This window comes from Gorilla gorilla, chromosome 2, assembly GCF_029281585.2.
Source record: "Gorilla gorilla gorilla isolate KB3781 chromosome 2, NHGRI_mGorGor1-v2.1_pri, whole genome shotgun sequence".
NCBI classification, from domain to species: domain Eukaryota; kingdom Metazoa; phylum Chordata; class Mammalia; order Primates; family Hominidae; genus Gorilla; species Gorilla gorilla.
The window spans coordinates 91,778,956-91,804,616 of record NC_086017.1 but is presented as its reverse complement, the minus strand read 5'-3'; the positions used below and the strand labels follow the sequence as shown (position 1 = coordinate 91,804,616).

General features: G+C 39.8%; 1 protein-coding gene and 1 long non-coding RNA gene across 2 annotated transcripts in view; one reads left to right on the top strand and one right to left on the bottom strand.

Moving 5' to 3' along the window:
* Nucleotides 1-15,777, bottom strand: part of LOC134758071 (uncharacterized) — a 117,056-nt gene extending 101,279 nt beyond the window's left edge. Inside the window, exon 1 of the long non-coding RNA XR_010132882.1 lies at nt 15,696-15,777. This is a non-coding gene — a long non-coding RNA (uncharacterized lncRNA). The remainder of the gene's footprint in view (nt 1-15,695) is intronic.
* The window catches only part of GBE1 (1,4-alpha-glucan branching enzyme 1), a 274,004-nt gene continuing 260,234 nt past the window's right edge, over nt 11,892-25,661 (top strand). Inside the window, exon 1 of the mRNA XM_055383606.2 lies at nt 11,892-13,421. Coding sequence (XP_055239581.1) covers nt 13,279-13,421 — 143 coding nt within the window. The 5' untranslated portion in view covers nt 11,892-13,278. The remainder of the gene's footprint in view (nt 13,422-25,661) is intronic.

Here is a 25,661-nt window from a genome sequence, read left to right as displayed (position 1 = left end):
GTTCCCATATGCCCTTCATACAACTTTTTTTCTGCTAGCACCTTAATCATTTGCCAAAATGAAGAAACTGACATTGGAACAATACTATCAAGTAAACTATGGACTTTATTTATATTTCACCACTAACATTCTTCTCTTTCAGGATCCATTTCAGGACAGTGCTTCACATTTACTCATCATGCATCCTTAGTCTCCTTCAATCAGTGACATTTTCTGTCTTTTGTGTTCTTCATACACGAACTTGACTTTTTTTTTTTGAGATGGGATCCCGCTCTGTTGCCAGGCTGGAGTGCAGTAGCACGATCTCGGCTCACTGCAACCTCTGCCTCTCAGGTTCAAGCAATTCTCCTATGTCAGCCTCCCAAGTAGCTGGGACTACAGGTGCACGCCACAACGCTGAGCTAATTTTTGTATCTTCAGTAGAGATGGGGTTTCACCATGTTGGCCAGGATGGTCTTGATCTCTTGACCTCGTGATCCACCCACCTCGGCTTCCCAAAGTGCTGGGATTATAGGTGTGAGCAACTGTGCCTGGCCGAACTTGACTATTTTTAAGAGTATTAGTTATGTGTTTTGCATAATCTCCCTCAGTCTGGTTTTGTCTGATATTGTCTCACGCGGATCATGAGGTCAGGTGATCGAGACCAGCCTGGCTAACATGGTGAAACCCCGTCTCTACTAAAAAATATAAAAAATTAGCCGGGAGTGGTGGCACGCGCCTGTAGTCCCAGCTACTCTGGTGGCTGAGGCAGGAGAATCGCTTGAATCTGGGAGGTGGAAGTTGCAGTGAGCCGAGATCATGCCATTGCACTCCAGCCTGGGCAACAGAGGGAGACTCCGTCTCAAAAAAAAAAAAAAAGTATCAATGAACTTCAAGGGAGAATATCTCAGAGGCGAAATGTTTTTCTCTTCACATCAAAGGTTATGTCATATCATGTCTTATCACTGGTGCTATTAATATTGACATTTGGTTAAGGGGAGTCTGACAGGTTTCTCCCCTATAAATTTACTGTTTTCCTATTTCCATATTCTATTATTTGAAAGCATATAACTAAGTCCAGCCCACAGTCAAGTGGAGGAGAATTAAGCTCCATCTCCTGAGTGGGGAGGCTCTATATAAATTTGGAATTTTTCTGTAATTTTTTTTTCTTTCTCCCCAATTTACTGATGTGCTTAATCTATTGTTTATATTAGGGTATACTCATAGATATTTACTTTACTCTTTAGGCTATAATCTAATACTACTCTTATTTATTTTGTTGTTCAAATGATTTCTGCTTGGACCACGGGGACTTTTTTGGGTTGACTCTTGTGTTCATGCCCCATGTGTGCAAGTGGAATATATACATAAATATATATAAACACTTTTTAGTTTTACTTTCTGTCACTATAAAATCCAAAGTCATCTCTCACTTTCCTTACCTCACCCTAGAGTTAGGCATTTCCTTTAATGGAGTATGGTGTAAAGGGCTGGGCGCTGGGTATGCTTCTTTTCACTGTTTTGTCACTGCTTCTATACTGTCTCAGCAGACAGAGCTAAGAAATATTCGTACTATACAAACCCATGTACACACAGCCACACCTACCCACCCATCCACCTACATGCACACACATATTTCTGTATTTACCTATTTGTGTGTATGTGAGTTAATACAGCTATCTGATTCTAATTTAGCACCACAGGGTTTATAATATTTTTCTCCTATTGCTCATTTGTCATGTCCATCTTATTTGTTCAACTGTAGTATACTTGAAGAGTAGCTTCTGAATTCCTAGCCCATACCCCTGTGAAAACTAAATTTGCCAATTAGAATACAGTGTTTATGTACATTTCTTCTTGCTTTTAGCCTTCTAGTATCCAGTCAAAACACTGTTTTCCAGTTTACTTTGGTCAGCTTTTTTTTTCTCCACTCCAGTGATAATATAGTTTTAAAGAGAATTCTCTTGAGCAAAACACTACTATAAGCTATGTGGAATTTAGAAATGTAATGTTCGAAAGTTGATTCTGGAGATGATTATGATTCATTTTTCACAGAAGCAGTATTCTAACACATTTTGATCTATCATAATTATAATTCATCTCAATATTATCAGAGCTGCTTGTCCTTTTAGCAGGCCAATTAGAGCACTACATCGAATCCTCCTATTGGGGTGAAGCAAGAGATGAGGAAGATTACTTGCTGTGACTTGTATTAGATATATTAATAGCTATAATAGGGCAACTCTGCTTTTCCCTCCTAAATTCACTGAGTTGCTTTGAGCTGGTACACTTCTACTGATTGTCTTACAATCACTAAGAACTCATTTCAAAAAGACTAAACACATGTGTTAAGTTTGCTGAGGCTGCCAAACTACAGAAACATATTCTTTCATACTTCTGGAGGCCAAAAGTCAGAGACCAAAGTGCTACCAGTGCCACATTTCCTCTGGAAACTCTAGTGGAGAATCTGTTGTTTACCTCTTCTTGCTTCAGGTGCCTGTTGGCATTTCTTGACTTGTATCTGCATCCCTTCAATCTTTGATTGTCTCCTAGTCTTCTCTGTAACTGTCTCCTCTGCATGTCTCTTCTGTTGTCATTGGATTTAGACCACCCCAGATAATCCAAAATAATCTCATCTCCAGATCTTTAACTTAATTACATCTTTATACCAAATAAGGTAAGAATTTGACTCCATGGAGGCTTAAACAAACAAGGTAACATTCATAGGTTCTAGAAATTAGAACTTGGATATATTTTGAGGGGATCATCATTCCAGCTACACAATAAGTGACAATAGTTGGAAGTGTCTTCTGATTAGTACATTGAATGAAGATTTAATCCATGGGCTTCATGACTTAAATTTTATGTGATAATTCACCGCCCCCCCCCCCCCCCCACCCAACACACACACACACACACCGTCACCACCACATTTCTTGGATCTTTGCTTTATTCTGGATTGGTCGAGTTTGTCAGGGACCTGGGTTTCACTCAGGTAAAGTTAATAGATTCATAGTCTTTTAAATTTTGCTTGTCTGACTTTTGTCTTAAATACTTAGCAAACATGCTATTATCTTTCATATTCATCTTTCTGAGAGGCAGTATAAAACAGTTCTTAAGAGCATGCACTGTGCAAAAGATCTACCTGGGTTCAAATCCTGACTCCTGCTAGGTGCACCACTTTGTGCAATTTTCTTTAGCTCTGTACCTTTCTCATAGGATTTTACACATACATACACGCATGCACATACACACACACACCTTTTTATGTTAAAATACACACACAAATACAACTTTATATTAAAATACACAAACACATACATAACTTTATATTAAAACACACACACACACATTTGAACAGTGCACAGACTGTAGAAGACACTGTGTATTATTAGCTTTTATTCTAAAGAGTCACTCTAGTCTTCTTTCAAAATAACTTCTTCTTGATAAGCTCAGTTATCAAATCCATTCTTACATAATTTTATGCCTAAAATGTTTGCAAATATTTCAGATAAGGAACAACCAAGGAGTACTTAAAATTTCAGATATAAAATGATTACTAGAGATAACATAGAGGCATAAAGGAAGCCTGTTACTTTGAGTGAAATAAAAATTGCCAGTTTTTTCAGGTAGGTTTGAGATTCAGGGAAGTTGTTTCTATTCTAATGGAGAGGACCAGATGCTCAGAGGATTTGTCCTAACAGTTAGAGGCTTTCACCTTGAGGTTACTGGTTCTCATTCAATGTAGGACAAAAGTAATTGAAAATCATTATCATTTAAAAACTATTCAGTACCATCTCAGGAAAAGGCCGTTTGCTTTACTCTGGTTTTCGGGTGGCAAAAATCCCCATCACCCTGAACACTCGTCAGTTGGCCATCTAAGTAGAGATGTTAGAGGATGAATAGGTCTCAAGACGGAATGACAGTCTCTTTCCCCAGGGTTCTCTTGAGAAGCTGGGTAGGTGCTAAGAGGGGAAGGTTAGAGAGGAAGTTTAGGTGGTCACAACCTCTGCTGAATTAAGAAAATAAGTGGCTGTTAGTTTGTAGATGGGGAACCAACACTTACTAGGCATTAAAGCTACCTTTCAATGGAGATTCTGAGATAGTTTCATGGCTAAATTTTACAAATAGCTTTATGAGGTATAATTTACATACATAAAATTCACCTGTTTTACATGTCTAATGGAATGATTTTTAGTAAATTTATAGAATTGTGTAACCACTGCCTCATCCAGTGTTAGATCTTTTCGTGGAGGAATGTGAAGGAATAAATACTCAAATTATTTAATTTCAAAGAAGTTAATACATTTGGGAAAGGGAGGGGAACAAAAGAGCAAGAGAGAGAGAAATAATGGGATTAAAAATTACAATTAAACCTTAAAATACAATTTTAATACAACTGTATAGGATTTGGAGCTGTCATTGTTGACATTTTATTTACAAAATGTTTCATATTGTGAAGACCTTAGTGGATCATATCACAGGTCTTTATATCATCATAATGCTTTAACATTATGCCATACGCACGGTAGGTACTTCAATATTTCATTTAGTATTTAATATTAAGTACTTAATATTAAATAAAGTTATCCATCCTCATAATTCCTCCATGTTTAAATATTTCATATCCAGAATCACTGAATAAATTTAAATACTATTATAGGAAAATCTGAGTGTCTGTTATATATGCATTGCTGAAAAAGCCACATTTCCTTTTAAAGTAAGTTCATAGTCCATTAATAATAATAATAGCTGACACTTATATAGTATCTACAATATGCTAGGCACTATCCTAAGAACTTATTAAATTATTAAATATTCTTATTTAATCCTTACCACATTTTGCAGTTAAGAAAGCAAAGCCATAGGGAGCTAAAGTAACTTGACAAGGTTACAAATGATGAAGCGCCAATCAGAATTTAGGCAGTCTGGATCCAGAGTCTTTGTTAACATCTAAGAACAACTTTCATTTACCAACCAGTTTTCTTATTCTTGCTAAATCAATGCTCCAGCGCTAACAAAGATTTTCCCCAATTCCTTTATTGTTTTAACCATCCTCACTAGCTGAATTCCATGGCTAAGCATTCGTATGGCATGTTCACGAGTGCCAGAAGTTTCTCAGCCCTACTGACCTTCTGCTGTACTCATCCTGTGCATTTCTAACCCTAACTTCATTAAAATATTTATACTTGGTGCTTACATACTCAGTCTATTGAGCAATGCTGAACAAAATCTAACGGTTCAGTCACACAGCACTATTTGAGGTGTTTGATGTCCAGTCTCAGCTGGCCTCTCCCCATTGCTCAGGAATCTTGTTTTGTTTTCTTTATCCTATCCCACAGTGGCCATGCATAGCCACAGCCCAGACAGCCCACAGTGCACTAAAAACTGAAATAGGATAATATCTCAAATGCCTGGCAATGAAGAAAGAAGAGTGTTATCACTAAGGGGCAAAGGGGAGGGGGGCAAGAGAGGAGGAGACAAGAAGAGAGAGAGAGGGAGGGAGGGAGGGAGAGGGAGAGGGAGAGAGAGAGAGAGAGAGAGAGAAAAGAAGAGAAGGACAAGGCTACTATCACCTACACTGTGCCATTGTGTGGAATAGAAAAAGGTGCCTTCTCTTGGTTAACACGTTTTTTTTTCTTTTGTGAGATGAAGTCTTGCTCTGTTGCCCAGGCTGGTGTGCAGTGGCGTGTTCTTAGCTCACTGCAACCTCTGCCTCCTGGGTTCAAGCGATTCTCCTGCCTCAGCCTCCAGAGTAGCTGGGAGTACAGGCGTGTGCTACCATGCCTGTTTTTTTTTTGTATTTTTTTGTATTTATTTTTTTTTTTTTTGGAGTAGAGACGGGGCTTCACTATGTTGGCCAGGCTGGTCTTGATCTCCTGACCTCGTGATCTGCCCACCTCGGCCTCCCAAAGTGCTGGGATTACAGGCGTGAGCCACCGCGCCTGGCAGGTTAATACACTTCTAAGGAATTCATGTCTTGAGAAGCAGGATGCACTTCTGTGGTGGAGCAAGGGAAGGCTCCTCTCTCAGAGTAGAGTGAATGCTTTCAATTGCTGGGCATAGCTCACGTAGTATATGGCCTGTAAAACTGTAGTGGCCTTGTGTGAGGAGAGGATTTTTAAAGCTAAGGTAAATTTTTAATGAAATTAGTTCCTACAATTATAGTGTGTGTGTCTGTGTGCGTCTCTGTGTGTGTATGTGTGACATTCATAGCACTCTGGATGCAGGAATGGAGAAGGCAAATTGATTGGTCCCAGATTGGGGTTTTGTCATGTGAGTATGGCAAAATCACAAGGCGACAAGTTAGTTAACAGCACTGGCAAGTTTCATGGGTAGTGGAATCTATGATGAATAGAAAAGAAAAATGTGGCACACATATTGATTAGCGATCCCTTTTCTTCCATGGGAACAGAACCACCATTTTATTCATATGTTGGACAGTAATGGAAGGTGGTCCCAACTCAAGCAGTGAATCACAATTAGTTTAAGCTACTCATAGAAGTTACATTACTCTATGCCACTTGTTTCAGGGTAGGCATGTGACCTAGCTCTGGCCAAAGAGATACAAGAAAGTTTGATAGTGACATCTGGGAAAAGTTTTCCTCTTGGCAAAGACACAGGAGAAATGCATTTTTCTTTACCTTACCTTTTATATGGCCTTATTGAGAGGTGACAGCGTGCTGGCAGTCCTCATAGCCCTCGCTCGATCTCAGCGCCTCCTCTGTCTGGGCTCCCACTTGCGCGGCACTTGAGGAGCCCTTCAGCCCGCCCCCGCACTGTGGGAGCCCCTTCCTGGGCTGGCCAAGGCCGGAGCCGGCTCCCTCAGCTTGCAGGGAGGTGTGGAGGGAGAGGCGCGAGCGGGAACCGGGGCTGCGCGTGGCGCTTGCACGCCAGCTGGAGTTCCGGGTGGGCGTGGGCTTGGCGGCCCGGCACTCGGAGCATCCGGTCTGTCCCGCCGGCCCTGGGCAATGTGGGGCTTAGCACCCTGGCCAGCGGCTGCGGAGGGTGTACTGGGTCCCCCAGCAGTGCCGGCCCACCGGCGCTGCGCTTGATTTCTCGCGGGGCCTTAGCTGCCTTCCCGCAGGGCAGGGCTCAGGACCTGCAGCCCGCCATGCCTGAGCCTCCCCCGCTCAGTGGGCTCCTGTACCGCCCAAGCCTCCGGAGGAGCGCTGCCCCGTGCTCCACGTGCCCAGTCCCATCGACCACCCAAGGGCTGAGGAGTGCAGGCGCAGGGTGCAGGATGCAAGACTGGCAGGCAGCTTCACCTGCTGCCCCAGTGCGGGATCCACTGGGTGAAGACAGCTGGGCTCCTGAGTCTGGTGGGGACTTGGAGAACCTTTATGTCTAGGTAAGGATTGTAAATACACCAATAGGCACTCTGTATCTAGCTCAAGGTTTGTAAAAACACCAATCAGCACCCTGTGTCTAGCTCAGGGCTTGTGAATGCACCAATTGACACTCTGTATCTAGCTACTCTGGTGGGGACTTGGAGAACCTTTATGTCTAGCTGAGGATTGTAAATACACCAATCGGCACTCTGTATCTAGCTACTCTGGTGGGGACTTGGAGAACCTTTATGTCTAGCTGAGGATTGTAAATACACCAATCGGCACTCTGTATCTAGCTCAAGGTTTGTAAACACACCAATCAGCACCCCGTGTCTAGCTCACAGTTTGTGAATGCACCAATCAACACTCCCTATCTAGCTAATCTAGTGGGGAGGAGGAGAACCTCTGTGTCTAGCTCAGGGATTGTAAAGGCACCAATCAGCGCCCTGTCAAAACAGACCACCGGGCTCTCTGTAAAATGGACCAATCAGCAGGATGTGGGTGGGGCCAGATGAGATAATAAAAGCAGGCTGTGAGCCAGCAGTGGCAAACCATTGGGGTCCCTTTCCACACTATGGAAGCTTTGTTCTTTCGCTCTTTGCAATAAATCTTGCTGCTGCTCACTCTTTGGGTCCACCCTGCCTTTATGAGCTGTAACACTCACTGCGAAGGTCTGCAGCTTCACTCCTGAAGCCAATGAGACCACGAACCCACCGGGAGGAACGAACAACTCCAGACTCGCCACCTTAAGAGCTGTAACACTCACTGCGAAGGTCTGCAGCTTCACTCTTGAGCCAGCCAGACCACGAACCCACCAGAAGGAAGAAACTCTGAACACATCCGAATATCAGAAGGAACAAACTCCGGACACGCCACCTTTAAGAACTGTAACACTCACTGCGAGGGTCCACGGCTTCATTCTTGAAGTCAGTGAGACCAAGAACCCACCAGTTCCGGACACATTATGGGAGAGTGATGCGTAGAGCTGTGGCAGCCATTTTATGACCATAAGGAGACAAACTTGAGGTCAAAAGCACATACGATGAGAAAATGAAACAACCATAGACCCTGGGTCCTCCATCACATTTTAAAAGATAGTAGGGCTAACACCAATCACTCTCTTTTTTTCTGAAAGTTCTCCTTTTTCTTGTCAGAAGCCACATTCTCCTTTAACACTACTCCTTGTTCTTAAAAGTTACTTATTTGGCTGGTCACAGTGGCTCACACCTGTAATCCCAGCACTCTGGGAGGCCAAGGCCAGCAGATCACTAGGTCAGGAATTCGAGACTAGTCTGGCCAACATAGTGAAACCCCATCTTTACTAAAAATACAAAAAATTAGCAGGGTGTGGTGGTGTGCACCTAAAATCCCAGCTACTCGGGAGGCTGAGGCAGGAGAATCACGTGAACCCAGGAGGCAGAGGTTGCAGTGAGCCGAGGTCACGCCATTGCACTCCAGCGCGGGGGACAGTGCTAGACCCCGTCTCAAAAAAAAAAAAAAAGTTACTTCTTTTTTCTTTCTGCTTTCTGATTTTCTTTTTCATTGCTAATGATTTTCAATGAGGGGGATATGTAATTTTAAAAGGTATATTTATATAGTCTAGTTTATCTTTAGTTGGTATAAATCATTTGCCTTTTAAAAAGCATATTTAGTATTATTTTATCCTTCAGAATCTTTTTAAAAATAGCTTTGAGACGTAATTCACATACCATACAATTCATCCATTTAAAGTGTGCAATTAAATAGTTTTTAGTATGTCCACAGAGCCATGAAACCATAACCACAACTAATTTTAGAAAATGTGTACCAAGAAGAAATCGCATATCCACTTGCATTCACTCTTCGTTTCCCCTGCCCTCCAGCCCTGGGAAGCTAAAAATCTGCTTTCTTTCTCTGTAGATTTGCATGTTCTGAACATTCCATATACATGGAATCATATAATATGTGGTCTTTTGTGAGTGGTTTCTTTCACTTGCTATGTTTTTAAGGTTCAACTGTGATGTAGCACATTATCAATAACTCTTTGGCTTTGTAATGCAAACTATTGAAAAGCAAACATGTGACATGAGACTCAAATACCAAGAAAGGTTTCAAAATATTTATTGAGGAGCTCCTATTTGCCACTGTTAGCTAGTAACCGCATATGGATCATTCTCTAATTGTTATCTTCATTCCTACATGATCTATTAGGCACCAGAATTACATTTCCAGCTGCCATATTGACTTGGGTATCCAGGAGCTGACACCTTGAACTCAATTCTCCCTCTTTCAAGGACTTCTTTATTTTTGCTAGACAGAATTCCTCCAGGCTCAGAAGCTCAATCTTTAATTTCCTTTTCACTTTCATATCCAATCAGTCACCAAGTCTTATAAATTCTATTTCTCAAATATTTTCTCTGTTTTGGTGTGTCAAAAATGTTATGGGTTGAATTGTATTTCTCCACAAAAAGATACACTGAAGTCTTAACCTAACATTACCTCAGAATATGACCTTATTTGGAAATATAATAATTGCAGATATAATTAGTTAATATGAGGTCATACTGAAATAGGGTGTGTCCTTCATTCAATAAGGCTGGTGACCTTATAAAAAGAACACTATGTGAAGAGACAGAGACACAGGAAAATGCCATGTCACGATGGAGGCAGAGATCCAAATGATGCAACTATAAGCCAAGAAATGCCAAAGATTGCTGGCCATCACCAGAAGCTAGGAGAGAGGCACGGAATAATTCTCCTTCAGAGCCCCCAGAAAGAACCAAACCTGTGGACACCTTGATTTTTAGCCCCTAGAACTAGGGTAAGGTGACAAATTTTTGTTGCTTAAACTACCTAGTGTGTGGTACTTAATCACTACAGACCTAGGTAACTAATACAGACACTAAATGACTTCATAATAGTTTAGGCATTCATCATATCATGCATCCCAAATCTTTATTTCATCATTTTCTCTGCTACCCCAGACCAAGCCATCATCATTTCATACCTAGGCAATGTTAATCACCTCCTAATTGTCTCCCTTGTCTCCCACAAGAATGGCACCCCATTGCCATTCTTGTATCCTTATAATTCATTTGCCACATAGAATATTTTAATAATTAAACCATATCATATCAGTGTTCTGCTGAAAACTCTCCAATAGCATCCCTTAAATGGACATTAAAGGGCCTACATGAACGAACAGCTGCCTAGCTCTTGCACCACAATTCCTGCTACTCCTCATTACACACCGGGTATGCTAGATTTTTTTTTTTTTTTTTTTTTAAAGACCAATTTAATTCTCCATTGCACGAACTCTGCCATTCTGGAATGCTCTTCCTCTCATAGCTCATTTCTTCTTGTCATCACACTTCAGCTTAAATGTCAGTTCTGAACGGCCTTTCTTGACGACTGGAACTAACACAGATATTTGCTCAGTTTTAATTCTCGACAATGCACTTACCACTATCTGACATTGTTTTGTATTATTTTATGTATTTCACTGGTAATTGTGTCTCCTCTCCCTCCTACCCCCAATAGAGTATGACAACTGGGACTTGTCTTATCATTTATCCACAGTACGTGGGAAAATGGCCGGCACATGGGACTTCAATAAATGTGTGCTCAATGGTGAACCACCTAGGTAGGCAGATATGTACACTAGGATCGTGCTCGTGGGGAGCTTAGGTTCTAAAGGGAAAGGTCAATAAATAGGAGAAAAACAAACACCTAGATTCTGTTAACTGTTGCATAGAAGAGATTGAAGTTATACAGAAGACACTGAGGAGTCTATAATCAGAAGTTTCTCAGGTATGAGCTGACATTTTTGCTGAGGCTGGAATGAAGGCTTGGAAAAAATTAAGCAAGTAGAGCTCAGCTCCCTGAGAATTTCCAACAGAGAGAACAGCAAGCAAATAATCTTAGAGGCTATTATACAACAAATTCACTGAGTTCCAGGAAAGTCAGTGTGACTAGAGCATAGTAAAACTGGAAAATGATGAGAAAAGTGGCTGGAAAGGTAGTCAGGGTCCAGATTATAAAAGCCTTGTTAGAGAATGATAAGCTGTTTCTATTTCACCCTAAGTGAAATACTATGCTATTTAAGTTGCTAAATGACATCATCTGATTTACTCAGTGTAGAGTCTCACCAAACTGTGTCCCCAACCACCAGCATCAGAATCACTTCTGAGCTTGCTAAAAATGCAATCTGAAGCACCACACCGGAACTGAATTAAGATCCCTAGGTGATTCATATGCACATTAAAGTATGAGAAACACTGGTACAGAGAATGGAGTAGAGGTGAGAAAGAGTAGAAGAGGGGAAGTCAATTAGAGAGCTACATTATGGTCCAAGTGAAGGAAGACAATGGCCTGCATAAGAGTGACAGCAGGAAGGATGAGAAGACGGATTCTAGGTTACGTTTTGCAGACAGTTTGTTTAGGTCTCCTAGCCAGCTAAATGGAGATCTCAGTAGACAGGCAGTGATACAAGCCTGGGTTTCTGAAAAAAGTTTAGGCTTGGAGATGTAGATCTGTGGGTCTGTTATTAATAGTTGTCCTGCTTCGGGTTTTTTTTTTTAAATTTTCTTCCTTTTTAGTGCTTTATATTTTACAAATGTCTGCAGCAGTTTTTGTCATCTTTATGGAAAAGAAGGCACGTCTTAAAGTCGTTCAAGTCCTTCACTTTTTCACACTGAGGTCTGTCTTCATAACCACTTATCTTTCAAGTCTATGAAACCCCTTATAAAAACTTTCCTTTGAAATATTTTAAAATTCAAGGCCCAAGGCTGATTAATACTGTTTCTCCTCCATAACCCCTAGGATCCTCCAGTTCTAGGTTTTAATGAGAAAAATATCCTCAACCCTCTCCAGTTTCTAGGTGTAAAGCAGCTTGGACCCTCCTGGGTTTGGTGGGTCCATCTCTCTTGGAGTCCAACTCTGTATTCCTAAAAAGCAATTATTGAAATAGAAGCTAGTCAGTTAATGGCAATAAAAGAAGGGAATTCCAAGTGGGAGCTTCCCAAGCCAAGAGGAAGAGAGGTTTCTTGCCTTATCACTGTAAGTGGCAGAGTGGAGTTCCAATTCAATGATATCATTTGTGTTATAAAAGGTAGTTTAATCGTTGAAAAGCTTGTTAACAATTATAAACACAGGCAAATGCCTTTTCCTTTTTGGCCTTACGGAGAATGAGAAAAGTTCTTTCCATGGCTAAAATTCTTAGCTGTTGGTAATGCAGAAAAGAGTACCAGAACAGCAGAATTCCAACGGTATTCCAGGATTCTGTGTCTTGGTTAATTTTAAATTCACGTGACCTGGCAAACTTAGGAGAGTCCTGGTTGTAAGTGGTATTAACATTTTCAGCAGTAGTACTCTAGCTACACTTGACTGTTCCCCTCTCTGTGAATTTACATGATATGTTTGAAATACTGCCCCTCAAAAGGCTCAGAACTTTGAGAAATACGGTCCTTTCCAAAAAAACCCCTTATGTCCAATTTGAAGGGGGCGCTGTCAGTGGGTGCTTAAGTGGGTAAAGAAAAGCGGAATCCATTCCGGAGCCAAGAATATGTCAGGGTGAGGAAGGCCAAGGCTGAGCGAAGTCAGCTTGGGACCCACCTCCTAGAATGACCTCCGCTAGCAGGAAAAAACCGTTAAGGGGAGGAAAGGGCAGGTCCCTGCGGCCTCCAGGTGCCAGCCGCGTGAGTGGGCGGAGAGGCCTCGGTGCCTCCTACCCGCTCCGGACGTGCGTCCCGGCATCACCCCGGGATCCGCTCCTCCCCGCTGGCGGGGGGAGAAAGGGCAGGAGGCCTTCCGTCCCGGCTATAAAGGGCCCCGGACCGCCGCGGCTCGCCTCGGCTCGCCTCGGCTCGCCTCGACACGCCTAGGAGCCCTCCGGCTCCGCCCTAGCCGCCGCGTCCCAGCTCGAGCTCCAGCGCCCGCTCAGGCCCTACTCGACCCTCTCGGGCCTCGGCTACTTGGACTGCGGCGGAAGATGGCGGCTCCGGTGACTCCCGCGGCTCGGCCCGAGGACTACGAGGCGGCGCTCAATGCCGCCCTGGCTGACGTGCCCGAATTGGCCAGACTCCTGGAGATCGACCCGTACTTGAAGCCCTACGCCGTGGACTTCCAGCGCAGGTACCTCCGGACTCCCACCACCCCAACTTAGACAGGCAACCCGCCTCCCAGGAGCCAACTCGGGACACGGGCCGCCCCTCGGCCCTCGCGCGCCAACCCCGCCCCAGGCGGGGAGGAACCTGAGTGGGCGGGGCTCGGGGTGACTCGGGTAACCGGGTTCTGTGGCTTCCGTAGTGGCAGGTTTGACAGCGCTGGTGCCCGGAGTGGGCGCTGAAGAAACTTCTTTCCTCATCCCCTTTCCCCTCTGTTGTAATCAGCGGTCTTGCGCCATAGGGTACGTGCTGTGGCTCCAACACTTATTCCCCATAGTGCTGCTGGGGAGTGACTCACCGCCACTGCAGGTTTTCTGACTTTGGCACCCGCTAGCGTGGGCCTGTGGAGTAACGTGGGCATAACTCCTGGCACGTGTAATTACGCATTTAAAACTTTCTAGTTTATTTCATAGCAAATCTTGTGATTTTATATCTAAGAGGATTCCTTCAGGCAGACACTATATCCTTTTGTTTTTTCCTTGCTAATATTCCTCATTTAGGGAAAGATTACACCTACATTGATCAATTTTTTTCTCCCCTTGGATCAACATTGATAAGTTAAATGTACATCAACATTTGTCCGTGTGTGACTTTGCCATCTTGAAGAGGGAGAAAGGTCAGGAAAGCAAAACTTTTACAGGCCAATGTCGTTTTAGCTTGTCTTCTACCATTGTGTACCATACCACTTTAGTTACTGGGCTAATAATTCTATTAATAAGTTCCACAAAAAAGGTACAGGTCTTTTTCTGTTGTCGTTGTTGTTTGAAGTAAAAGAGCTATTATACAAGTTGTAATAGTTATACTTGTGAGGTTACCCCATTTTGATTTAATAGTTTCTCCCCTTTTAGGAGAGACACTGCAGAATGGAAACTATCCTGGCAACAGAATATACATGGCCAATTTTTCGAGTGATGGAAAACATCCAGCTAGTTAACTGGCATGAAGGAGCGTTGAGAGTAATGAAAATGGGTTGATTTGGAGTTTGAAAAAAGCCCAGCAAATTGTTTGTGTCCTAGCATTTTCAGGTATTAAATGCATTCAAATCAGCAAGTGTTTATTGAGGAACTCCTATAAATAAAACACTGCTCTAGGGATTGTAAGGGATGTGAAGTTTCATTCTTGAGATTGTATATAGTAGTGAATGAGCCCTCTGTAAAATAATCACCTTGAGCTGTCCCTCACTTAATCAGATGATTATGCTCTTATATAAACCATATGAGGAGCAGCCTTGTGAAATTGTTTTCAGAATTTACAGTATATGCTTTCAGAGAAACTTAGTACATAATCGTCATAGGTTTAAGGTTGGATTTGATTTAGAAATAGTCAGAAAAAATTTAGAACAAAAGATAGTGATTAAAGGTAGTGGTTAGATTTTTTTTTTTGATGTCCTTGTAACCATGACATTAATTTACCTGTGTGCTTTGTAAAAGGACACTTAAGATATTTATTAAAGAAGAGTTGTGGAAATGTTTTATCTACACCCCCCTTCCTTTTTTTTTTAAATGACACAAACACATTAACATTCTTTATTAATTGTCTTTCATGTACTTTATTTCCAACTCCACTGGGATTGAAGCATTTATAATCTTCTTTCATGGTTTGCCAAAACTAATGAAGGGAACAAAGGCCAAGATAAAGAAGGGAAGAGAATCCAGTGTGCTTGGTGAAAAGACTCGTCCAGTGGGCCGTCATGCCTCACTCTGACCCGGATTTTACTTTTGTCCTTGGTTCTGAGTAATGGCCATTTGCTAGCACACATGTTCCATTTAGGCATATCAAATAGTAATTTGGCATTTGTTAGTGGTAACTTCTATTGTTAACACTTGAAGAATAAAACATTTTTCCTTCATACAATCTGGTCTTAGTTCCTTGTCCAATTTTCCATTTATTTCTGATAATCCTTTTGGACTGTGTGTCTTTGGCCTAACATAAATACATAACCAGTCAAACACTTAGGTGCAAAGTATGCTTACTAAGGAGTGAAGAAAATTTGAGGTACAAACAACAATATATAATTAAGGTGATGAAGAAGGAAATTTCTCTTTGATGGACTGTCTCATCCTTCCCCAACAGATGTCTTTTCATTTGAAATTTTTTGGATGTTCCCTTAGGATGTTTTGGATGTTCCTTCCCTTCTTTACCTTGGCCTTTTCCCCTTCTGTATTAGTCCGTTTTCACTCTGCTGATAAAGACATACCTGAGACTGGGCAATTTACAAAAGGAAGAGGTTTATTGGACTTACAGTTCCAAGTGGCTGAGGATGCCTCACAATCATGGCAGAAGGTGAAAGTCATGTCTCACATGGTGGCAGACAAGAGAAGAGAGCTTGTGCAGGGAAACTCCCCTTTTTAAAACCATCAGGTCTCGTGAGACTTACTATCAGGAGAACAGCGTGGGAAAGACCTGCCCCCATGATTCAGTTACCTCCCATCAGGTCCCTCCCACAACACGTGGGAATTCAAGTTGAGATCTGAGTGGGGACACAGCCAAACCATATCACCTTCATTAGTTGTTCTTTTCACCTTCTGTACCTGTGAGAATTTTGAATCAAGTGTAGAGGATTAATGAGTTACTCTGCTATAAAATAAAAATTAGTACATTATTAGCATGACTGACCACCTCCATGTTGTCTCATTGATGACCTCCCAAAATAGCATTTTCCACTTGATTTTTCTACCTTTTATTTAGTTATTTACTTGTTGTTACACTACAATTAGTTGTTATAATTCCAAAATCTTAGTGCTTTAAAACAACATTTAATTGTCCCCATATTACATGTCAGCATGAGTCAGCCAGAGGGCCCTCCTCATGGCAGTCACTCAAAAATCTAGGCTTATGAAGGATTTGTTTTGAAACATGCTTCTGTAGAGGCGGTGACAGTGCAAAGAGAAGCATGTTGAACTATGCACTATTTCTTACAGCTTTTGCCTAGCAGTGAGTCCATTCTGCTGATACGTTACATTGGCCAGTGCACATCAGCTTGCCATGTGGGTGAAACAGAGAATTGGCATTTGTGAACACTGTCAAAACAACACAATTTTAATAATACTACTTTATACCCTCTGTTTAATGTTTATAAAGTACTTTCAGATCCGGTATTTAATGTAATCCTCATAACAAAACCATGAGGTAGACAGACAGTGGGCATTTTTCCTGTTTTGCAGATGAAGAAACTAAGTGATGGGCTTGAGCATATATGGCATAAGTAAGTGCTGCAACTGTGATTAATCTTTCCTTACTGAAACTGTTCTCAACCAGTTCACAGACAACTTCATGATAATTTAGGGATCCCTCTTTACTCTTCTTTATCTCTAGCATTGTACATGATGTTTCTTGGCTCTTTGAAGCCATAATCTTGCTTTTCTTTCATTTTCTCAGCCTCTTTTTGACCATTTAATGTAAGAGATTTTCAAGGTTCTTCCCTGGGATCATTTATGTATTTCTATTGTATATTTTCTCCCTAGACATTCTCATCCATCCCATGGATTCCATCTATCTACTGAGGCTGCCCACATCTGTCTCCACTCTAGATCTTTCTCCTTATCTTGGACTTATTTATATCTTCATTTTGATGTTTTATAAATACAAATCTCAACATGTATAAAACTGAACTTACAGATTTTCATTCCAAACATGTTTGTCCCTGTCAACCCGATCGCAGTGTCTGGAATCTTCCTCTACCAGCTGCTCAAACCTAAAAGGTAACGAGTGATTTCTAATTACTCCCGTCTCCTCCTAGACCTTTGAGTCTAGTCAATTGTAGCCCCTAACTTTTAAGTATGTAGCATGCTGCCTTCCTACTGCTGCCATCCTAGTTCAGGTTGCTAGCATCTCTAGTATGGTTTACAGAAACAACCTCATAGCTGTTGTTCTTTTTTCAAATCTTCACTCCATTCTAACTTCTCCACTCCTCTTCATTCAAAACAGAGTAAGTAGAATGGATTTTGAAATAAACAAATCTGATCATGGTACTCCTGCTTAAACCCTTTCAACCATTCCTCATTTCTCTTGAGTTCTGTACAGCCTTCTTCCCATAACTTAGAAGATTCTGCATTATCTGGTCCCTGTTGACCTTTTCAGCCTCCCTCTCGGTACCATCTAACCAGAGGGCCATAAAGGGAGAGGGCAGCTCGGATCTCTGGGGACCATTCTGTAAAGGTACTAGAATACCAGTAAAATAAATTAGAAACATGATATCCATTTCCCACATGCATTCCTTTTTTCTTGAATATTGATGATTTTCATTTCTTATTTTGTCCACACACAAGAAATTGGGGCATCTGGAAAAATCACTGAATAAAAGATAAGAAAGATGAAGAATTAGAAAAATTTTCTAATCTTTATCAGAAGAGTGACAGATTTAGCTTAGTAGGAGTGGGTTAAATAAGTGAATCTTTTCCTGTATTTAATATTTTCTTAATATAAAACAATTTCTCTACCCCATGAAAGAGAAACATTTAACAAATGTTTGAGTATCAGCTGGAAAGTGTGACATCATATTATCCTGTAATGGATGCCACATGTTTTGGTTTAGCCCTCAGTGAAGCTGTGCTTTTGTACATGCTATTGCTTCTGCCTAAGCATTCTTTGCTTCTACCTTAGGATAGTTCCTATACATGTTTTGGGACACAGCTTAGAGATATATTGTATGCCTTCTCTGACTTTGCCCTATCTCAAAGCTTCTTCTGGGCTGGTTGAGGGGTCCCTCTTCTTTTCTGCCACCTTGGACCACTATCCTATGCATGCTCATCCACTGTAATATAGTTGTCTTTCTACTCTTTGTATCCCCCACTGGATTGTTTGCTCTCATGAGTGGGTACTATGTCTATATTATTTATTCACTTTTGTATTCCTCGGTCTGTAGAACTGGACCTGCCTCACAGTAAATACTTAGTGTAATACTTGAATGAGCCAGTGGCTGAGTGAATATCTTCTGACTTCATTTTTCCTTTGTGCCATACCAGTGAGTCTACGGTCAATTCACCTGGAGCTAAAAATGTCTGGGTTACTAGGGTAGATGAACAGGGAACAGGAGTAGTTACAAGAGGTTTCATGTGACAGTCTGGGTAAGGGGAATATATGCTCAATTAAAGAGCTAAAGATGACCAGAATAAATCAAGAAAATAGCTTCTTAATTAGATACTTTCATACTCATCAGAGACTAACAGTTTGATCTCTGAAGGAATAGTCAGTTTGAGAGAATCTGATGTCAAGTTGTAGCTGTGTGTCCAAGAATGGGAGAATGGGTTTTATGATAAGTATTATATGTTAAGTATTACAATTACAGTGAAGAGCATTACTTGGTTAGAAATAAAATAATTTTCACATTGGTATCTATTAAAATTAGAAAGTAATTTGGATTTGGTACGTTAGCAACCACCCCAAGAAATTAAAAAAAAATTGTATTGAGGTAAAATGTACATATATAATTCACCATTTTTACCATTTTTAACCACAGTTCAGTGGTAATAAATACATTTATGTATATTTTCCTCCTTTATATTCCTTCCCCACTCTCCTTCCCGGCCTCTGGTAACCTCCAATCTACTTTCTGTCTTCCTGAGAAACACTTTTTTAGCTTCTGCATATGAGTGAGAGCATGTGATATTTGCCTTTCTGTACTTGGCTTATCTCACTTAACATAATGGTCTCCAGTTCCATCCATGTTGCTGCAATGATAGGATTTCATTAATTTTTATGGTTGAATAATATTCCATTGTGTATATATACTGTAGTTTCTTTATCCATTCATCCCTTGATAAGCACTTAGGTTAATTCCATATTTTGGCTATTGTGAATAGGGCTGCAATAAACATGGGAGTGCAGATATCTTTTCAACATACTGATTTTATTTCTTTTGGATATATACCCAGTAGTAGCATTGGTGGATCATATCATAGTCATATATTAACTTATTTGAGGAACTTCTATACTGTTTTTTTTTTCCAAGTGGCTATGGTAATTTACATTCCCACCAACAGTGTATGAGTGTTCCCTTTCTGCACATCCTAACCAGCATCTGTTACTGCCCATGTTTTTGATACAAGCTATTTTAACTGTAGTGAGATGATATTGCATTGTGGTTTTGATTTGCATTTCTGTGATGATTAGTGATATTGAGCATTTTTTTCATATACTTGTCGGCCATTTATATGTTTTCTTTTGAGAAATGTCTGTTCAGATCTTTCGCCCATTTTAAAGTCAGATTTTTTTGCTATCTGATTATTTGAGTTCTTTGTACATTATGGTTATTAATCTCTTATCTGATAGTTTGCAGATATTTTCTCCTATTCTATGGGTTGACTGTTTACTTTGTTGATTGTTTCCTTTGCTGTGCAGAAGGTTTTTAGCTTGATTTATACTCTGATGTCTATTTTTGCTTTGATAGCCTATGTTAAGGTCTTACACAAGAAGTCTTTATGTAAGAGACCAGTGCCCTGGAGCATTTTCCCAATGTTTTCTGCTACAATTTTCATAGTTTCAGGTCTTAGACTAAAGTTTTTAATCCATTTGATTTGACTTTTGTGTATGATGAGATATTAGGGGTCTAGTTTCATTCTTCATCATATAGTTATCCAGTTTTCCCAGCACCATTTATTGAATAGACTGTCCTTTCCCCATTTTAAGTTCTTGGCACCTTTGTTGAAGATGAGTTGGTGGCAAATGTGTGTATTTAGATCTGAGTTCTCCATTCTGTTCCATTAGTCTATGTGTCTGTTTTTATGCCAGTACCATGCTGTTTCGGTTTCTATAGCTTTGTAATACATTTTGAAGCCAGGTAGTATGATGCCCCCAGCTTTTTTCTTTCTTCCTTTTTTTTTTTTTTGCTAAGATTTATTTGGCTATTTGGGGTCTTTTGTGGTTTCATTTAAACTTTAGGATTTATTTTTATATTTCTGTGAAGCATATGATCAGCGTTTTGATAGGGATTGCACTGAGTCTGTAATTGCTTGGCTAGTATTGTCATTTTAACAATATTAATTCTTCTAATCCGTAAGCATGGAACACCTTCCCATTTTTTGGTGTCCTCTTGTATTTCTTTCTTCAGAGTTTTATTGTTTTCCTTGTATAGATCTTTCATTTCTTTGGTTATATTGATTCCTAGGTATTTTGTATTTGTTGTAGGTATTGTAAATGGGATTGCTTTCTGGATTTATTTTTCAGATGGTTCGCTGTTGGCATATATAAATCATACTGATTTTTATATTTTGATTTTGTATTCTGCAACTTCACTGAATTTGTTTACCACTTCTAACAGCTTTTGGGTGGAGTCTTTATGTTTTTGTAGGTATATAATCATGTTGTCTGCAAACAAGGCTAATTTGGCTTCTTCCTTTACAGTCTTGATGCCCTTTAGCTCTATCTCTTGCCTAATTGCTCTGGCCAACCACACCAAAAATTGGTTCTCACAGCGCAGAAGTTCTATATCACAGTGGAATGGGGTACTTTTTTCTCAGTGCCTGGCCAAGTTGTGGGCTCTGAGGGAAGTCAGATGTCAGTGACTGTAGAAGGCAGTGAAGAATCTGAAGATGACAAGATGTACATGACCTGCTCTTCTGCACTAGTAGATTCATTTGCCCTTTGCAGCTGAGATCTTTACTAACTCCAGTCATTCCTGAATTCTCTACAGTGATGGTCAACAGGCTCTGACCTCTTCTCATTTTCAAAGTGCCTTCAAATGACTTCATGGAGCGTCTTGGTTTAGTTTAGGCTCTGGCACCTGCTGCACCACCTCCTGAGAAATGACTGTGTGTGTTGTAACTTACAGGATTCCTTTCAGCTCTCATCAAACTGGGCCTTGGTCAGCCAGTGAGATGATAATATTGTTTCTGTGAAATATGCTATAGTTTTAGACTGATACGTATATCATACTGCTGTTATTTGAAAGCACATATTAAACTTTGATTATACATTTATAGGTATTAAAGGAAAATATGAAAGTGTATTCTTTGGAGAAAATTGCTACTACCAGGTACCTTTCATTGTAAAGTGAGCTGATTTTCTTCTTATGGCAATATGAGCTCATCAGTTTATGTTCACCACTGTTTTGAATCCAGGGCTCCTTTGTGTTTAATATCCAGAAGAATCCCCATTATGTTTTGTGTTTAGGGCAACAGGAACCCGGTACCTTGACAAAAGGTAAGACTCTATGTTAAACACATGATTATGTAGAGTTTTAAAATATGTTATACATCTTACATTCATTGATTTATTATACAATTAAATTTTAGCTCTCATAACTATTAAATAGCTTTGAGTCCTAGGGAAAATTAATCAACCTCTGTGAACTTATTTCTTCATCCATAAAAGTTGGATAGAATCCACTTTGTATGGTGTCTTGAGGACTAAGAATACATGTGAAGATGCTCAGTAAACAAATAATAGTTTGATGATAATATTATTAGCAAACTAATATATCAAGTTAAATATTTACTAGGATATTACTTTCAGAAGATTTTACTGTTTGCTTCTTTAACACTGTATTCTGAAATCAATCATCAGATAAATACGATGACCAGAAATTCCCCACAACTCTTTGTTTTGCTAGTTAACTGTGCCTTACTTTAGGGGGTTCCTTCTTTTTTTTTGTTAGTAGGAGTGATTGTGTGAATGAGGTGAGGCAGGTGGTAATTTTAATCATAATCTAATAGAGAAGGAAAGGAGTATGTTTAAACTTTGATCCTTAATTTAGAGAGGAAATGATAAAGAAATTGCCAGTTTACTATAAGCTGAAGGCAAGATGAGTCCTGGGATATAATGAGCACAAAGCTCCTTTTATTGAGAGAGGTAAATGCTAGCCTGCAGAAATTCAAAATCACTGTTCTCTTGATCTTCCTTTTCTGTCTTTTTCATCTGACTGCTAAATGTTCATATTCTTGGGCATCAAACAGCTGCAGGGATTTTCTTCCTCCTGAACTGTAGATGGTTAGAGGAATGGTCATACTGAGTTTACTAATAGCAGGAGTAACTTTGAAAATAAGACTAATGTAGAAGAAGAAAAAATATATAATAGCAGCATAAAAATTTGAAAATGAAAGAATTATTCTAGTGGAGTCTGAACATATGATATGTGCATATTAATTAGAAAAAGTTATAAATCCAATATTCTGCCTTCTCTTTTTTTTTCCTCTCTTGCTTTTTGATATTTGATGGCTGCAGTTATTTTCAATGGGTTTGATTTTACCATAAGATGCATAAAACAAATGAATAGAATATTCATATGTATTTTAGTAGATCCATTGAATGATTAATTTTAATGAGACACAATCTCTGGGTTTATACACTAGTTCTACAACCCAAAATATGATAATCAGAAACCAAATATACAAATGTACTTCTTGCATAAAGTTGAAGTTTTCCAAATACCCAGCAAAAAGAATTAACTGTTTGTTTTACCGGTGATATCACATGATACTCAGTGTCATCAATCTGTTTTCATTTCCATTAATAACACCTAGCTACAGGTTATATTTAATTATGAATAACTGCACAATACAGATATACACACCAGTACAGAAACATGATAAAATTAGTTATGCATTTAGGTTCATGTCATAGAAAACCCAGCACACTTTCAATTAATAGAATATCCCACAAGCAATGAATTATAGAAATAGAGGCTTGTGAAGAAAAGCAAAGGTCAGTGGTTTGGGCTTTAGCTTAAATACATCCTTCTTTATCTTCTGCTGTATTATCCTTAGCATACGGTCTCCTTTCTTATGCTTAGAGGATGACTGGGCACAGCTTGGCACCACATCCATGTTTCTAGCTGGAACACGTGCTAGCTTACTATGTCTATTTTAGTGAAGCATATGTTAGCTTTCTTGTAAACTTCAACTGGTTCTTCCCATTTACAGGTTATTGATCAGAATTGTCCCATGGTCATCCTTAGCTGAAAGTGAGCCTGGATCATCAAGGCTTTCAGTGGCACACACATCTTCCTGAAATGTATCCTTTTGTCTCATCCATCACAACTTCCCAGGGCTCTTTTCCTTTCTCCAAAGAGGAAACTACATCTGGCAGAAGATGAAAAGCCCAGTGAGATCATGTTGTAGTCCTCTAAAATCACATCTATGCACAAATCATTCTGTGCAGGATCCAGGCATTCTACTGTTCCTGAGAGGAGTCTATAGTAACACCCCTCAGTATTATCAGCCTCTGGTTATGGATTTTACTTTGCTAGACCTGATCTTTGTTTTCCTGGGTTCTTTTTTTTTTGGCGGAGGGCCAGGGGTATACAGAGACTTTTCACTGCTCTGTCTTAAGGTGATTCAGTCCCTTCAGCTACTTGGCCCTAGCTCCACTATCTTCTTTTTTTAGTTTCATGAATATTCTTAGAAAATATAAGAATGTTGCCAGGCGCAGTGCCTGACGCCTGTAATCCCAGCACTTTTGGAGGCCGAGGTGGGCGGATCACGAGGTCAGGAGTTTGAGACCAGCCTGGCCAATATGGTGAAACCTGTCTCTACTAAAAATACAAAAATTAGCCGGGCGTGGTGGCACGTGCCTATAGCCCCAGCAACTTAGGAGGCTGAGGAAGAAGAATCGCTTGGACCGGGGAGGAGGAGGTTGCAGTGAGCCAAGATCGCGCCACTGTATTCCAGCCTGGGCGACAGAGCCAAAAAAAAAAAAAAAAAAAAAAAAATATATATATATATATATATATATATATATATGAATGTTTTGAGATGAAATTGGTTTGTTAATTACTAATAATTTTTTCATCTTATCTTGGGCTCATGAAAAAATGGTCAGTTTTCAGTTATTTGGAGAATAGAAAATTTGTGTGATTAAAAAGAAAAGGAGAACAAAATTAAAAATGTCCATTAATTCATGCTAAGTCTTTAAAGCATGAATTATTTTTTTACGTAACTACACGCAAGCTTATGAGGCTTTAACATTATACCTTTCCGTGCTTTTCTTTTTAAAGCTTAAGATGTGTAACTATCAGTCTTCGTGGTTGTCATTTCTGTGCTTTTTATTATTATTTTGTCTCAGCTTTTCTCTTTCTGCATTAAAATACTCTGACACTTTTGTTTGCCTGCTTGCTTTTTGCCTACACCTTGGAGTCTTCCATCCTCTTGACCATTTTGATTGGCAGTGTTATTTTTGTGGTTTAACTTGTGCTTACTAGTGATAGAAGTGTAGTGAAACTAACAGGCCTCTTTTTGCTTTACTTCTCCAAAGTGCCTTTAATTAAAAACTGTATGGTACCCATGCAGTATTAGGCAAACCTCTACTCACAAATACAACATATAAACAAGAAGTACATAGAAATAAGAGTAGTATCAAACCTAAGGGTTGGTTTTAGCAGGTTCCAAGTACCTATAAAGTCAGAGGACATTTGAAAACATAGTGGAGATCGTTTAGACAATTGTAAATTGTGTTAGACTGTATTAAAAAAAATCATTCTGAAATAATTACAGACTCACAGAAAGTTGCAAAAAGAGTTTAGAGAGGCTCCTCTACCCTTCACTAAGTTTGCCGCAGTGGTAATATCTTGCATAACTGCAGTGGTTGTATCAAAACCAGGAGATTGACATTGGTGCAAACTACAGACCTTATTTACATTTCTCCAGTTTTTACATATACTTATTTGTGTGTGTCTACACTTCTATACAATTTTATCACATGTATATATTAATATAACTGACACTGCAATGAAGATATAGAACTGTTACATCACTACTAAGGAATGCTCTCCTGCTATTCCTTTATACTCACATTGCCCCTCCCCCACCCATCCCTAACTTTTGGCAACCAGTGAGTTATATGGTTTGCATGTCTGTAATTTTTTTCATTTGGGGAGTGTTCTATGAGTGAAATCATATATCAGTTTTTGACAGTGGCTTTTTTGGCCTTTTTTTCATTCAGCATAATTCCCTTGAGATCTCTGCACGTTGCATATATCAATAGTTTGTTCCTTTTTGTCACTTAGTGGTATTCCATTGTATGGATGTACCATCCATCCAGTTTATTAACCTGTTGAAGGACATTTGGATTGTTCCCAGTTTTTGGCTATTACAAATATTACAATAAACCTAAGATATGAATATTTATGTATAGGTTTTATTTCTCTGAGATAAATGCACAGAATGCTGTGATAGCTGGGTCACGTGGCAAGCATTTGTTTTATAAGGAATTTCCAGATATTTTCTTTTTCTCTTTTTTCTTTTTTTTTTTTGAGACAGAGTCTTGCTCTGTCACC